This window comes from Cervus elaphus, chromosome 21 (assembly GCF_910594005.1).
Source record: "Cervus elaphus chromosome 21, mCerEla1.1, whole genome shotgun sequence".
Lineage (NCBI taxonomy): Eukaryota > Metazoa > Chordata > Mammalia > Artiodactyla > Cervidae > Cervus > Cervus elaphus.
This window is the reverse complement of record NC_057835.1, coordinates 30,636,512-30,652,571: the sequence shown is the minus strand read 5'-3', so window position 1 is coordinate 30,652,571 and position 16,060 is coordinate 30,636,512. Positions and strand designations below refer to the sequence as shown.

Sequence of the window (16,060 nt, the reverse complement as noted above, 5' to 3'; positions counted from 1 at the left end):
ATATTCAGATACTTTCTAATTCCAGATATCTTCATGGATGAGCCTTGTCTTTACAAATATATGCCAAGCTGGGAAATATCAATGGATTTTCTAAAAATAATGTAAACGTCTTCTGTTTAATGTTATTTGAGTGCAATAAAATGCAGAAGAATTCTTCTCTGTATTGTCATTATTTTAGAGTATATTTTTTTTGTTTCATTCCATAACATCGGTTCATTTTATATTTTCTAATATTTCAGGGTATTCTAGCACTTTTGGTGACTAAAATCACAAAGGAGTACCTTCAACCTCTTTCTTTACCTATTTCTAGTAGGTAATGTTTATTTTGTTTAATATTTACTACAATGCTACAATTTGAGGGGCAGAATTCAGATGAAATAGTCCCTGCAGCATGCTGTGTAGGTTTTTGTCCGGCACCTAGAAGTTCTGATAAGTCCCTGGCAAGGTCACTCATTCATCTGCACCCTCTGGTCCTCCATGACGATCACTCGGTGAGGATTCGCCTTCAGCCTGGTTGAGAGAACGAGGAGTTTGAGCGACAGGAAGCGTAGCAAAGGGAAGAGAAGATTCTATCTTCATTCCCTGGGCAGTGAAGGAGAATGAGACACAAACGGACAAAGCTTCTGGGGTTCTAGAAAGTTGTTTTTTCCTCCAAGGTGCTCAGAAGAAACAGAAAAACCTTTAAGGTTAAGCAGGCCCGTTTTGCCGCACGGGCGATGCTAAGTGCTGAGTTAGGGCGTGGAGGCTCCAGGCACCTGGGTGTTACTCCTGTGCTTGCAGATGAAGAGACTGAGGGTCAGAGAGGCTGCAGTGCCTGCCAGTCAAGGTCATTCACAGCCTAGGGTCTAGAGCGTACAGGCGGGCACCCAGTGGAAGGTGGGAACAACTAGAGGGCAACCAAGAGCAAGCAGAGGGCAGTCAGGTCACGGAGGAGTACGAACCCCGGTGATGTCGTGATAGGATCTGACTGGGGACGTGCTAGTGGAGAGGCAGGACAGGGACCGTGTGACTTAGACAGGGACCAGTCAGGAGAGGCAGAGCCCCATGGCTGGGTCTCGGAGCAGGGACAACAGATGCCAGTGTGACTAGGAGCTCGGGACACACAGACCTGGATGCAAATTAGCTTTGCCCACAAGAATTGGCCAGTAGGCACATTAGCACAGCAGCTGGAGTGATAGGGTTCAAAATAATTGAATATACAAAAATGATTTTTTTCTAAATGGTTGTATGATAGTTTTTAAAAGGTAAAGATCCTATTCTCTTTAGTAAGGTTTTCTTTAATAAAATAGTGTTGAAAAAGTTAGCACCATTAGAAGATGTGTAGTTTCTGTTTCTTTGGGGTATGTGTTTATTCACTAAATCTGAGTTACTGCTAAGCTTGTACTTCTGTCATTTTCTGGGTTGGACTGATCGTAGTGTATGAACTGCCCACTATTGGAATATGTGGAGTGTAGTATTGTGGAGTGTGGCCTTCTGAATAGTTCTTAATTGTTCTGCAACCCTTGGCAATATTCCGTAGCCTCTCTCAGCCATTTTTCTTATCTATGGAATTAAAACTACCTTTCAGAGTTAAATGGGATAATCTGCATTAAGGGTTGAGAAGAACGCCTGGCAGCTAGTTAAGCGTTATCAATCATTTTCCTTTTTGGCACATTGAGGGCCATTTGAGTTTTCCCTGGGAAGCCCCAGGTACAAGGACTAAAGACTAGCAAAGTCACACTCCATTATATTATGCAGAATGCTAGTGAGGTAAGCTGAAGCTCCTTGAAAACTTTACCTAAGCTGAATTTAAGCACTGAAAACCCCGAAGGTGAAAATCCCCTACTCTGGGTATTTTCCACACCCAAGCTCGGTCTCACATCTCAACTTGCTGAAGCAGTGGGATCAGAAGGGAACAGAACCTGGGGCCTTTGCCCCAGGGTTGGACCATCTGGGCTAGGCCTTCTTAGTTCAGCCTCTTGTCATCCTAGGTAACTGCAGTACAGGAGGAAAAAAGATGGTGACCCTAGTTCCTGGGAGCATACCTGGCCAGGGGCCTCCCACACCTATTTAAACAGTGATCAGTTCTGAATTTCCCCAGTGATCCAGTGGTTAAGACTTTGCCTTCCAAAGCAGGGTTTCGGGTTCAATATCTGGTCAGGGCACTAAGGTCCCACATGCTTCTTAGTCAAAAAACCAAACAAAAGCAATATTGTAACAAATTCAATAAAGACTTTGAAAATGGTCCACATCAAAAAAAAAAAAAAAACCTAAAAAAAGATGACCAGTTCAATCCACTCTTCCTTCCTTGGTTTCCCTGGGCTCAGGAAGATTTGTGGACAGCTCTAAAATCTTCTTCATGACCAGAACCCACCAGTTTTCTATAGTCAACTGAGAAACTTGCATTTTATGCTTGATTTGTCTAAATTACACTAGCCACATGCCAGGTAACATTACTGGAGGGGGGAATACTCCCAGCCTTCCTGCACACATCGCTGGTGCCGCAGAAAGAGAGATCCTTGGAAATTGAGATTTTTGATACTTCTCTTCTATCCTGTATCCCTGATACAAGAGTTTGTTGTTCAGTCACGCCCGACTCTGCCACCCCATGGACTGCAGCGCGTCAAGCTTCCCTGTCCTTCACTATCTCCCAGAGCTTACTCAAACTCGAGTGCATCCTACTAAATGATCCACTGCCTGACCTTATGATGGCGGTGGTTTTGTCACTACGTCGTGTCTGACTCTTTCAACCCTGTGGACTGTAGCCCACCAGGTTTCTCCTCCTCCATGGGATTTCCCAGGCAAGAATACTGGAGTGGGTTGCCATTTCCTTCCCCAGGGGCTCTTCCAGACCCAAGGATCGAACCCAGGTCTCCTGCATTGCAGGTGGATTCTTTACTGAGCCACCAGGGAAGCCCTTAATGACAAGGGTACAGTTAATAAGATCAGAAATTCTAGAATGTTCAACAGAGATTAGGAAGTCTATTTTATATCCTTGTGCCTCCTGAAGCACTGACCAGGAAATGTGTGGCAGCCAACATTTTTTTTTTCTTTTTGATGTGGGCCGTTTTTTAAAAGCCTTTATTGAATTTGTTGCAGTATTGATTCTGTTTAATGTTACTTTATGGTTTTTTGGCTGCCAGGCATGTGGGATCTTAGCTTGCCCACCAGGGATCAAACCCGCACTTGCTGCACTGGAAGGTGAAGTCTTAACCACTGGATCGCCAGGGAAGTTTCCCAGCCAACTTTTTAAAACCCTCCCTTTGCAAAAGTCAAGACCTGCACTTTTTTTCCCCTTTGTTTCCCTTTCAACAAAATTAGAGACTGGCATGGGGAAAAGAATGTCTATTTTGGAGTCAAATACACCACTGACCTTGATGACTTAGACCCTCTACGTTGTCAAGCTTCAGCCTCCTCCTCTGCATGAAGAAGGAGATTGCAGAGGGTGGTGGTTGTTTAGTTGCTCAGTCCTGTCTGACTCTTGTGACCCCACAGACTGTAGCCCGCCAGGCTCCTCTGTCCATGGGATTTCTTGGGCAAGAATACTGGAGTGGGTTACCATTTCTTTCCCCATCTGCAGAGGATGTTAGGACGCAAAAGATGTGCCTTGTGCTTGGCACCAAGCCTGGCATGCTTTGAATCAGTTTGCTCTCTCTCCCCTGGGGATCTCGAAGGAGAAACACTTGACTGATAAAAAATCCTCTTCTTGTATCAGGAGCCTCAGATTTACCTCTTGCCTCCAAAAATTGAAATGTTTTATATGAATGAATGTGGGAAACTGGGGATCAAGAAATTGAATGATGTTGCCTGCACCCCTGAACCCAACCTGCCCACACCCTCTTGCGTCTACTCTGGGGAAAGGATGGAACCTGATTTTTTTTAATCAGACTACCAAACTCTGCCCCATCCCCACTGCAACTCACCTGTACACATGTGTACCTAGACATTCTCAAAGACTAGGTAAATACCTACTGGGACTGAAATTGACTGGTCTACCTCTAACTGCTATGTCACACCTGGGCTCAGTGTGGGCACCTCTGTGGGTCACCTGTGGATGTAGGAAGTCCTTGAGGAGTCAGGTTAGTGTTCTCAGTAGGATGGCCTGCTACAATCCTTTAAAGCACACAGTCCCTGTTATAAAGCAGTGTATGGCTTTAAGAGACAATAAAGCTATTGGATCAGCTTTGAGTGAGTCTTCTCTGGACTCAGTTTGTACCCACAGAGGTGCTTATTATTGGTGGAGGTGGCTCCCATCACCCCTTATGTAGACCAGGAAAACACAGCCTGGCACCCAAAACCTGCTTACTGCTTGGTGACTTTTATAAGTAATTCAAATTCTTAATATTTTATAATAAATTACATGTGTGAAGAATTTAGGATTTAGGAAAATTGAATTGTTAGCCCAGAATTTTTTTAATTGAAGTATAATTAATTTATAATATTGTGTTAGTTTCAATGATTCAGTGATGTATATATTTACATTTATCACAAAGTGATACTGTCATATATATATACTCAGTCATATATATATATAAAATTATTTTCTATTGTACATTATTACAAGATACTGAATATAGTTCCCTGCGCTATACAGTAGATCCTTGTTGTTTATCTATTTTATATATAATAGCATGTATCTCTTAATCCCAGAAATATTGTGAATTGAACTCACATTTGAACTCATTTAAAGATAGTCCTATAATTTGAGATTTTGAATTGTAACTCTCACAATACTTACTTTGTTTTGTCTTTACCTTTCAGAAGCAAATAAGAAAGCAGATGAGCCAGAAAAAAAAGGAAAAGGTAAGACTGTTAAAATCAACAGCCTTTCAAATACACATAAGGAGAAGTTATACTATCCGTGAATAATGGGATCTTATTTTCTACACTAGTCAAAATACATTGCCAGTGTGTTTATTATTTCAGTGGTTTTACCAACAGACATTAATATTCTACATAAACATTAAGAGCTAAGGCTCTGGAAAGACATTAGCGCCTAACGCTTGTTTTGCTGTTCACTCTGTATACATCCTGAGAATTACCCAACCTCTGTGCTTCAGTTTCCTCTTCTGTGATATGGGAATAATAAGAACAGTACCAACTTCCAGAAACCATAAGACTGTTGTTTCAACGATAGTAATTAAGAGAAAATATATGTAAAGTGCTTAAAGCAGTGTCTAGCACAGGGAAAGCGCAAAGGAAATGTTAATTATTACTGTCACCTTTGTTGACAACTGTTCTAAGTACAAAGATTATTCGAATATGTTCTTTTTTCATGGGACTTTGAGCTGTTTGAAAGAAAGTCATGCAAATATTTACATCTATAAAGAAAATATCATCTCTGCCTTCCAAGAGCTTATTATAGAGGCATTCTAATAAATTTAAGGAACCAATGGAATTCTAATTCAAAGTTCACAAAGGTTGCTAAACATAGAGTGAGGAGCTATTTTTTAAAGTTAAATTTATAAACATTATATGGATGGTCACAGAGTAGCAGTTATATTTTTAGTATCATTTAAATGGTAAAATCATCAATGATTAAACATTATTGGAGTTTCAGGAATGGCTTTAACTTGTAGTGATAAAAGCAGTGTTTACATTTAAAAGATACAGTTCATGTAAGAGCCAAGATCTTACTTACTCAATAGGTAAACAGTACCTGACTATATGGAGTTGCTGGCTTTTGGCCATAATTGAATAGCCCTTAGGCATTTATTTAGCTCATGCATTTTTTTCCTGACTGATTGTTTTTAATTTTTTATTAAAGTAATATACAAATCTAAGTTTTAAATTAAAATATAGTTTATTTACAATGTGTTCATTTCTGCTGCACGGCAAAGTGATTCAATTATACATATATATGCATTGCTTTTTTAAAAAATATTCTTTTCCATTATGGTTTATCATAGGTTATTGAATATAGTTCTTTGTGCGACACAGTTAGTACCTTACTGTTTATCCATTCTATTTATAAAAACTTACACCTACTAACCACAGCCTCTCACTCCATCCCTCCCCCAGCCCACTTCCCCTTGGCAACCGCAAGGCTGTTCTCTATGGCTGTGAGTCTGTTTCTGTTCCGTAGATAGGTTCATTTGTGTCATATTTTAAATTCCACATATGAGTGATATCAAATGTTATTTGATAACAACATTTTCAACAATAAATTTAAGAAACCAGTAGCATTTTAATTCAGTGTTCACAAAGGTTGTAAACGTAGAGTGAGGAGTACAAAGATTATTTCAAACATGTTCTTTTTTCACTTTTACATTTCTTTACAGATGTAAATATTTCCATGTCTTTCTTTCTAACAATTCAGAGTCCTGTGAAAAAAGGCTGGGTAGTATTCCGTTGTATATATGTACCATTTATCTGTCAATGGACATTTGGATTGTTTCCACCTACGCATTTCTAAATAATGTCTGAATTCTGTAGTTTTTCTCCTCCATGTTGAAAACTGTTGGCTGCCTTTTCTATATAGATGACTGGGCTTCTATTCACACAAGCTCTCCACACTGCCTTACTTCCCAATTTTCCACCATGTCCATGACTTACCTACTCTCTCCACTGTTTGCTGTTGCCCAGCCTCTTTAGGTAGTTGCTCCTGTTTCCCTGACCATCCTGTGTTGAAGGTCCCAAAATCAGTCCTCAGAGCATTTCTCCATCTACACACACTCCCTTGATGATCCCACCTGATCCCGTGGCTTTAAATATCTTTATGCCAAATACAACTCCTTTAACTGCATCCCAGGTCTCTACCTCTCAACAAGTATATCCAGCTGTCTACCTAATGGAGACCTGATGGCTACCTGATGCCCTCAAAGGATATCTAATAATCACATCAAACTTAATAAGTGTAAAATGGAACTCCTGATCTTCCTGTGAACACACACTGCTCCTACAAATCTTCTCTTTCCTGCCTCCCTGTCATTCCATCAGCAAACCCTGTCCACCCTCTCTTCCCAGCTTCTTTCTACCACCTTCTCTCTCTACCACCATCTCTTGCCTGATTACTCCACTTACCTCCAAATTGATCTTCCTTTGTCTCTATCCTCTTTCTCAATTCAGTAGCCACGGTGACCCTTTTAAACTTTCTTTGCATGCTAAGTTGCTTCAGTCACATCCAACTCTTTGCGACCTTATGGGCCGTAGCGCGCGTTTCCCCTGTCTGTGGGATTCTTCAGTTAAGAATACTGGAGTGAGTTGCCATTCCTTTCTCCAGGGGATCTTCCTGACCCAGGCATGGAAACCACATCTCTTATGTCTCTTGCATTGGCTAGAGAGTTCTTTACCACTAGTGCCACGTGGGAAGCCCTTAAACTTTCTTTAAGAATTTTATTTACTCTGTTTTTTGTTTATTTATTTTTGCCTGCCCTGGGTCTTTGTTGCTGTTCTTGGGCTTTCTCTAGTTGTGATGAGCAGGGGCTACTCTCCAGTTGTGGTATGTGGGCTTCTCACTGCAGGGGCTTTGTTCAGAACAGAGGCTCTAGGGCTTGGGCTCAGTAGTTGTGGCGTGTAGACTTAGTTGCTCTGAGGCATGTGGAATCTTCCCAGAGCAGGGATCAAACCCCTGTACCTGCATTGGCAGGTGAATTCTTAACCATTGGACCGCCAGGGAAGTCCACGGTGACGCTTTTAAAACCTAAGTGGTAGCCTGTTGCTCAGATGCCTCCATCATCTTCACATCTTTCTCAGAGTAAAACCAAAGTCGTCTGTGGTGGTTTACAGGCCTCGCACATCAGGTTCTTACTCTCAGAAGGTCTCTGAGGTTGGTGATGTGCTCAAGGCAACTGTGGCTAAGAGCACTCAGAATAGCAAACAGTCTGCTAAGGTCCTGAGGCGTGAAGGAAGGGCCTGAGAAGCCGGGGCCCACAAACAAAGCCAGAGCGTGTTCAGTGCAGCCAGAGGGGAAGTCGGGGTCAGACCATGGCGGAGTCAGGCCACCTTTGTTCTTGCAAGGGGACTCCACACCCAGCCCATGCAGGTGTCAGCAGGTCAGAGACTTTCCAGTTCACACACTGACTGGTTTGCTACCAGGAGGTGCACTGTGGCGCTTTCTGACAAAGGTAGAGACCGGAGGGTGAGTGCTGGGTGTGGCTTATTGCAGATGTGAACAGGTGCAAGCCCTGCTCCAGATGCTGTGCTTAGCGTTTCTCACTCTCCAGGGCTCCATCTCCTTCCTGCACTGCGCTTCCCTCTAGTACCCTCTGCACAGCTTTCTCCTCCCGGGATTCTGAGCGCATAAGCAGCTTTCCAGTGGCATGGAAGGTGGGCTCACTGGCTATTTCTTCATGGAGCTTGTGGAGAGAATTTGCAACAACTTCACCTGATTGGCTCTTCACTCTCCATCATGTAGAGCTGGCCTTATATCCACACCAACTGAGGGAAGTTGGCAACTGAAGTCTTTTATTGATTGTGACATACAGGGAGAATCTTAGGATTAAGAGACGTAATGAGTCAGTGTTATCTCAAGTTCACTGAAAATCCTGTTTGAGCAAATTGTCAGCTTTGGAAATTCCATCTTTTTTTTTTTTTAACCCACATTCATGAGAAAAGCAGAAGTGTTAGCCGCTCAGTCGTGTCCAACTATTTGTGATGCAATGGACTATAGCCCACCAGGCTACTCCCCGTGAAATTCTCCAGGCGAGAATACTGGAGTGGGTTGCCATTCCCTCTCCAGGGGATCTTCCCAGCTCAGGGATCAAACCCTGGTCTCCTGTGTCTCCTGCATTGCAGGCAAATTCTTTACCATCTGAGCCACCAGGGAAGCCCATACGATGCTGTAACTGGCATGGCAGAGGGAGGGGAAATATTCCATTTCTGGGATACACAGTGAAAAAAAAATGGAATGTTTTAGTAGCCAGCTTTCAATTTCACAATAATAGAAATTGAGATTTTTAAAAAACAGTAATTGTAAATTTGTCTCAGGATGAATTATTAGGCTAAGTTTCTATTGAGTTATCACCCTGAAGTTCTTTATCAGAGATCTACAGAGAGGGGGGAGATGTTATTTTTACTTACAATTAATAGTCATATGATTCTTTTCTTTTAGAGAACCAGGTTTAGTTTATTTTGATAGAGTCATAAGTTTGGACTAGGGCTAATTCTAAAATAGGGCCTCTTTGGAGATACCAGCTTCTTATATTGAATGAGATTATTTATATCTGTTTAACCTAAAATTGCTGTATCAGTTTTTCCCCACTGGATGTCATCTTTTCCCACACATTCCATATTCCACACGCACAGAATAGGACTGTGAGCTGAAAGGTAATGCAGTACAAAAATGCCTGATGAAATGTCCAACTGAAACAATTCTTTTTATTCATTCATTTATTCAGTACATATTGAGTACCTGCTATGTGCCAGGCCCTGATTTAGGCACTGGGGCTAAAACATTCAATAAAAACAAAGTCCCAGTTCTCATAGTACTTACAACATATTTTAGTGTATGTGTGTCGGGGGGAGAGATTTGTCATTTTCAAAAAAATAAAATAAGTATGAAAAAGAATATAAAACAGGAAAAAGATACAGAGAATGACAATGGTCAGGAGTGTTGCTCTGTTGAAGGGCCTCTTGGACAGTGACACTTGGAGATGTAAGATGCAAGGGCATGAGCTATGCAGCCATATGGGTGAAGTGAGTTCCAGGGGTGGAAAAGTATATTTATAGTCCCTCAGGGAGGTGTGATTAGGATGTGGTTAGACATGGTGAGTGGTGCTTAGATTCTGCCTCTATTTCATGTAAGGTCTGTAGGATTTGCTGATGGTTAGGATATGAGGCATGAAAGAAAGAGGAGTCAAAAATGCCTCAAAGCTTCTTAAAAAACTGAGTTAACAGTTCATTGAATGAAAAAGTCTACAACATGTTACTGATTTAATACATATCAAATGTCAGTTACCAGTTGAGGATTTGTGGGCCTTTAAAGAAATTTGAGGAACAACAGAATACTCATGCCTGCAAAAGGGGAATGTTTGCTTGTGTATGTATGTCTGTGTGTGTATGTTAGGTAAAACTGCATTTGGATCAGGGTCGTTTCCTGAAATTCTCCTTTGATTTAAAACCAACATTTAATGCCCCATTATATTATTCATTACAATCAAGGATATGCTTAAATTGTATTTTGTGAACATCTTTAAGAATGCATTTAAGGATTTCCTGGGTACTATTTGTATTGTTTTAAAGAATAATAGTCAGTGCCCCAACAAAACACCAGATGGCACTAGAAAACAAGTCACATTTACACTAACAAATGATGTTTTTTAATGCAACTTAGAGAAAAGCCTGGGATGGCTATATTATTGCTGATAAATCAACCTGATGCAACCAGTACTTCATATCTATACTTCTGAGTTTTCTATGATCATAAGTAGAGAGAGAACCAATAAGGGCAATAAACAAGTCTAATTAAGATGTTTTCTTGTTTTAAAATGTATTTATCTCTAAAGTTTTTCCTGGGGTTCTTACAGCTGTATGTAACATATTTGAGCAAAAATGGAGAACATCACCCTAAGGATTAAAAACTAGACTCCTCAGGACAGCACATAAAGCATCTTTATGAGATCCAGCTCCTGTTTATGGCTTTCCTCTGTTCAAAATGCTCTTCCTTGCCTCCCTACTTCACAACTACAAACTCCTGTTCCTCAGAACTGGGCTTAGAGATGAGATCTGCCAGAAAGCCTTCCCTGATTACACCCCCATCACCTACCCCAGACCAGATGATGTACTTCTCCTCTCTTTTCTCCCAAGAAAACCTGTGTTTCAGGTTTTTAGCACATATTTTGAGTTTCCCCCTGAATTCTTAGACAAAACAACTTTTTAAGAGTGGGAACCATGACCTCCCCCACCCTAGTACTAGTCAAGGTTCTTCAGAGAAAGAGATCCAATAGTGTGTGTGTGTGTGTGTGTGTGTGTGTGTGTGTGTGTGTGTGTGTGTGTGTGTGTGTGTGTGTGTGTGTGTGTGTGTGTGTGTGTGTGTGTGTGTGTGTGTGTGTGTGTGTGTGTGTGTGTGTGTGTGTGTGTGTAGAGGGAGAAACAGGCACAGAGATGTATTTTAAGGAACTGGCTCATGACATTGTAGAGGCACCAGATCTGAAATCTACAGGGAAGGCAGGCAAGCTAGAGACCCAGAAGAGAGATGCTGTTGCAACTCAAGGTCAAAGACATTCTGGAGGCAGAATTCTTTCTTGTTGGAGGGGCTGGTGTCTTTTTCTTTAGGCCTTCAACTGATTGGATGAGACCCACCTACATAATGGAGAATAATCTTCTTTACTCAAAGTCTATTTATTGAAATGTTAGTCTCATCTGAAAAAATACCTTCTCTTCTAAAAAATACCTTCACAGTAATATCCAGACATATTTGACCAAATATCAGGTACCATGCATGTGTTCATGCTAAGTCACTTCAGTCATGTTCAACTCTGTGCAACCCTATGGAATGTAGACCAGCAGGCTGCTCTGTCCATGGGATTCTCCAAGCAAGAACACTCGAGTGGGTTGCCATTTCCTCCTCCAGGAGATCTTCCCAACTCTGGGATTGAACCCATGTCTCTTAAGTCCTGCATTGGCAGGCAGGTTCTTTACCACTAGCACCACCTGGGAAACCCTCTAGGTATCATAGCCTGGTATATTTTACACATAAAATTAACTATCACATCCCTCCAGTGGCAGTTAGCCATTACAAAGTAGGAACTGAAAAAATAATTGTAGTATGAGAAAATGTGGTTAATTCCATTTACTTTAGTTGCCTCTTCATCTGATCGTGATAATATGAGATGCAAATAGCCTAAGTGGTGGGCAGGGGGTGGGGTTATAAATGGAAAATCCAAGTATGAATGAACTTTAAATGTCTACAATGTACTACATTTCAAGTTACTTTCACACAAGTTCTCATTTAACCCTTACCCAAAAAAAAAATCATGTGAATTAAGTGCTTTATAGCCATTATTTCAAATATTTTTTTCTTCTTTCTCTCTCTACTACTTCTGGTATTATTAATTGCATGTTGGACTGCATGATACTATCTTACAGGTTTTGCAACTTGGTTCATTTTTTTTTTCATTTGGATGGCATAATTTCTGTTGCTCTATTTTCAAGTTCAGTGATTCTTTTGCCATTTCAAGTCTACTGTTAAGTCCACCTAGTAAAAATTTCATTCCAGCTAATATTTTTTTCAGTTTTAAATTTTCAATTGCTTCTTTTTTTATAGTTTCCATTTCACTGTCAAGATTTCATAACTGTTCAGTCATTAACACCTTGTTTTTCTATAATTTTTTGTCCTTATTTATAACCACTGGTTTGAAGTGTTTTCTGATAAACCTGATAATCTGGGCACACACCAAGACAGTTGATATTGACTACTTTTTTTTTTAATCCTGATTACAAGTCAGGAGAGTCCTTATTCTTTGCATGTCTAGTAATTTTTGGTCAAAAGCTTGGTTGTGTATGTTGCTGTTGTTCAGTCGCAAAGTTGTATCTGACTTTTTGACCCCGTGGACTGCAGCATGCTAGGCTTCCCTGTCCTTCACTATTTCCCAGAGTTTGCTCAAACTCGTGTCCATTGAGTCAGTGATGCCATCCAACCATCTCATCCTCTGTCATCCACTTGTCCTGCCTTCTATCTTTCCCAACATCAAGGTTTTTCCAGTGAGTCAGCTCTTCGCATCAGATGGCCAAAGTATTGGAGCTTCAGCTTCAGTATCAGTCCTTCCAATGAATATTCAAGATTGATTTCCTTTAGAATTGACTGGTTGGATCTCCTTGCAGTCCAAGGGACTTGTAAGAGTCTTCTCCAACACCACAATTCAAAAGCATCAAGCAGACTGTGTATATATTGTAGCAGTTCTGGAATTGTTTTGCTTTTTCTGGGAATTGCTGGTGTCTAGTACACAGTTAATTTGCCTGGGCTCAACCTGAAAAAAAAAAATCTGTCTCCCCTGCAGCGAGAAGCTGTTAGTGCCTCTGCTCAGGCTTTTTGGTTTCTAACTGCTGTTTTTTGGTCTAGCTCTCTGGTGGGTGGGATGGAGGTGCCCTGTGTGTGCATAATTTACTGGTCTGCTGAAAATTTGGACAGAATTCATACTTAAATTTTGGGGCTTGCTTCTTGGATTTCTCTTTGCGTCTCGGATTCCCCATTGACATCTCTGGTTGCTTTGGCAGTTCCATTTTCTCAAGTTATACTTCAAGCCAGTAAGGCATCTATTTTCTGCTACTCAAACTGTGTGTGTATTGAGAAATGCATTCAGGCAAAACACGACAAACATAGATTTCACCAGAAGCAGTTCTTTTTTTCTGAAGATTGGTTTCTGCAGTCATTGTATGTAGGTCTTCTGTCTTGAGCTATTAGAGATGCTTTGGTTCAGTTCCTAAAGCACTGTCTATTTTTCATTATTAGTATCCACAGCATGAGGTGGTTAGATAGCATCATGAACTCAATGGACATGAATCTGAGCCAACTCCGGGAGATAGTGAAAGACAGGGTAACCTGGCGTTCTGCAGTCCATGGAGTCTCAGAGTCAGACACAACTTAGCGACTGAACAACAGCAAGAAATCAACAGCACCCTCAGAGATAGCATAGACTGGGGGTTCGGTTCAGGCCACATCTCTATGGCTTTGTAATTTTCCCTTGACGGAGGAGAGCAGTGTAGCAATAGTACACTTAAACCAACTCAGAGCAGAGCTTTGAAAAAGCAATCTCCCTCCCACCCTTGTTGCTGGGAAAAGAGGTTATGAGATAACTGCTGTTAAAGATTTATTATAGTCATTACATTCAACAGCTACAGTAGTTTTAGTGGTTCCTAAAATATACCAGCAGTTATTGTCTGATTAGTTCTCCAGATAAGTTAATTATGGGAGATTTCTGACTCTTATACAAGTCTGATTTAGGGAGAAGTTTAATTACAGCAATTTTAGTGATTTCAATAAGCTCAGCATATATTACCAGTCTCAGCAAATGGAGTAAAGGTTTTTAGTTGTGTTGAAATACACATTTGCTTTGTTTTTATTTTTCATTTCATGATTTTAAACTGTATTGTAGTCAGGGTGATAATTGAGGCACCTGCTTCCATCAGACTGGCTCTTCAGTCAGATACACCGCAGGACAATAATTGCCAATTCTCTGTTATCATTAAAATTCAATTCTAATGTTTCCCATTGAGCACTCAATGTTTTACAATATGCATTTCTGTAATGATTGTGACAACATGATCAGGGAAAGAAAATAAGTTTCTTAAGGAAAAAACTCAGATATTGGTGTATTTTAAAATCATCATTAGGATCTAAATTTTATTGTCATTGATGGGAAATGAGACTCAGTCTTCAAATCAGAATAATCCACCTTTTTTTGTGTGTATTAACGCATTGTCTATTTGTACACCAAAGCAAATTAAAGAGTGACATATTAGCCACATATGCCAAGGCTAGCTTAAAATTAAGCTTTCAAAAAATGTGCTGTGAAAAGGTAGTGCTATTGTAGTTGAATACATTCATTTATTTAAGCAACACTTCAAATTGGCAGGGTGCATTCGTTTGAAAAATGCATTACTGAAAATTATCTCAGTCTGATTACAGAGCTCTTCCCCATGGCATTTTTCATTCTCCTGATAGAATGGTAGATGGTACTGACATTTACAGCAGTAATTCTGCCATATGTTTATGCTTTTCATTAAAAAATTGAATATGTGTTGACAATAGAGAATATTAGTAATAGTGAAAATAAATCTTTTCTGTTACAGTTTGGGTGATTTGATTACATTCTGCTTGGGAAGCCAGTCTGTTTATCCCTAACACCATGTCAGTCATGTTTTTCTAGAATGTTCTCTCTACTTTCTCTCTCTCCACTTAGATCCTGCAGCCTTTTGCTGTTATTGAGGTTTCACAGCAGTGGCTTAGAGCAGCATGGGAGTGGCTGGAGCCTAAGGTCAGGCAGACACTCAAGAAAATTGGGCACAAGCAGCATGTTGTGACTAGGAGGCCAGATAGTAGGCAACAGGCAAATGTATGTTTGGAGGAGGAAATGGCAACCCACTCCAGTATTCTTGCCTGGGAAATCCCGTGAACAGAGGAGCCTGGCGGCCTACAGTCCATGGGGTCGCAAAGAGTCTGACACAACTTAGCAACTGAATGAGCGCAACTGTTTTGTTTTTAGATTCAAGAAGTGTCTGGATGTGGTTTTTGGAGGTTGAAGCCCATCGCGACATTACAGGAAATTGGCAGCTATGAGAATTTTTCAGCCTGCTTTGTTGTTTAGTCACTAAGTCATGTCCGGCTCTTTTGCGACCCCATAGACTGTAGCCCTCCAGGCTTCTCTATCCACAGGCTTTTCCAGGCAAGAATAATGGAGTGGGCTGCCATTTCCTTCTCCCGGGGATCTTTCTGACTCAGGAGTCGAATCTGCATCTCCTGTATTAGCAGGCGGATTCTTTACCTGCGAAGCCCAGTTCAGTCTGCATCCGTCTTTAAAGGAGTTACCATTTTGTTTCTTTCTTACCATGAACATTTCCCTTCTGTGTATTTAAATTCCTCTTACTAGTGTGAAGTCACTTGGTCAGAACTAGAAAATTGTTGCACTTCAGTGAAAGGGTTCCTTTTGCAGAAGTTTTAGTCTCAGCTCTATTCATTCTTATTGGCATTTGATCTTGAACTTCTTATTTGCTCTTTGATCTTGAACAAGTCTCCTAGCTGCTTGGAGCTTTTCTTCCTCCACATATAAAATACAAAGATAATCTTGCCTGCCCTCCCGCAGTTTGGGATAGGTCTCAGGTGACCATATTGCTTTGTCTCTGGTCTTATGCTGCAGAGACAAGAGCAAGTATTGTGGTTGCTTTCCCTCCTATTACTATTTTGGCTTCCTTGGTGGCTCAGGTGGTAAAAAATGTGCCTGCAATGCAGGAGACCTGGGTTCGATCCCTGGGTTGGGAAGATCCCCTGGAGGAGGGCATGGCAACCCACTCCAGTATTCTTGCCCAGAGAATCCCACGGACAGAGGGCCTGGTGGGCCGGAGTCCATGGGGTCGCAAAGAGTCAGACATGACTGAGTGACTAACACTTTCACTATTTTGTTTAAAAGGTATGCTAGGGACTTCC

The 16,060-nt window shown here is 41.0% G+C and overlaps 1 protein-coding gene across 5 annotated transcripts in view; it reads left to right on the top strand.

The window, feature by feature from the left end:
* The window catches only part of ASPH (aspartate beta-hydroxylase), a 175,469-nt gene that overhangs the window by 87,247 nt on the left and 72,162 nt on the right, over positions 1 to 16,060 (top strand). For all 5 annotated transcript variants that reach the window (XM_043879855.1, XM_043879851.1, XM_043879852.1 and 2 more), the window contains one exon: positions 4,741 to 4,782. In XM_043879855.1, coding sequence (XP_043735790.1) covers positions 4,741 to 4,782 — 42 coding nt within the window. The remainder of the gene's footprint in view (positions 1 to 4,740; positions 4,783 to 16,060) is intronic.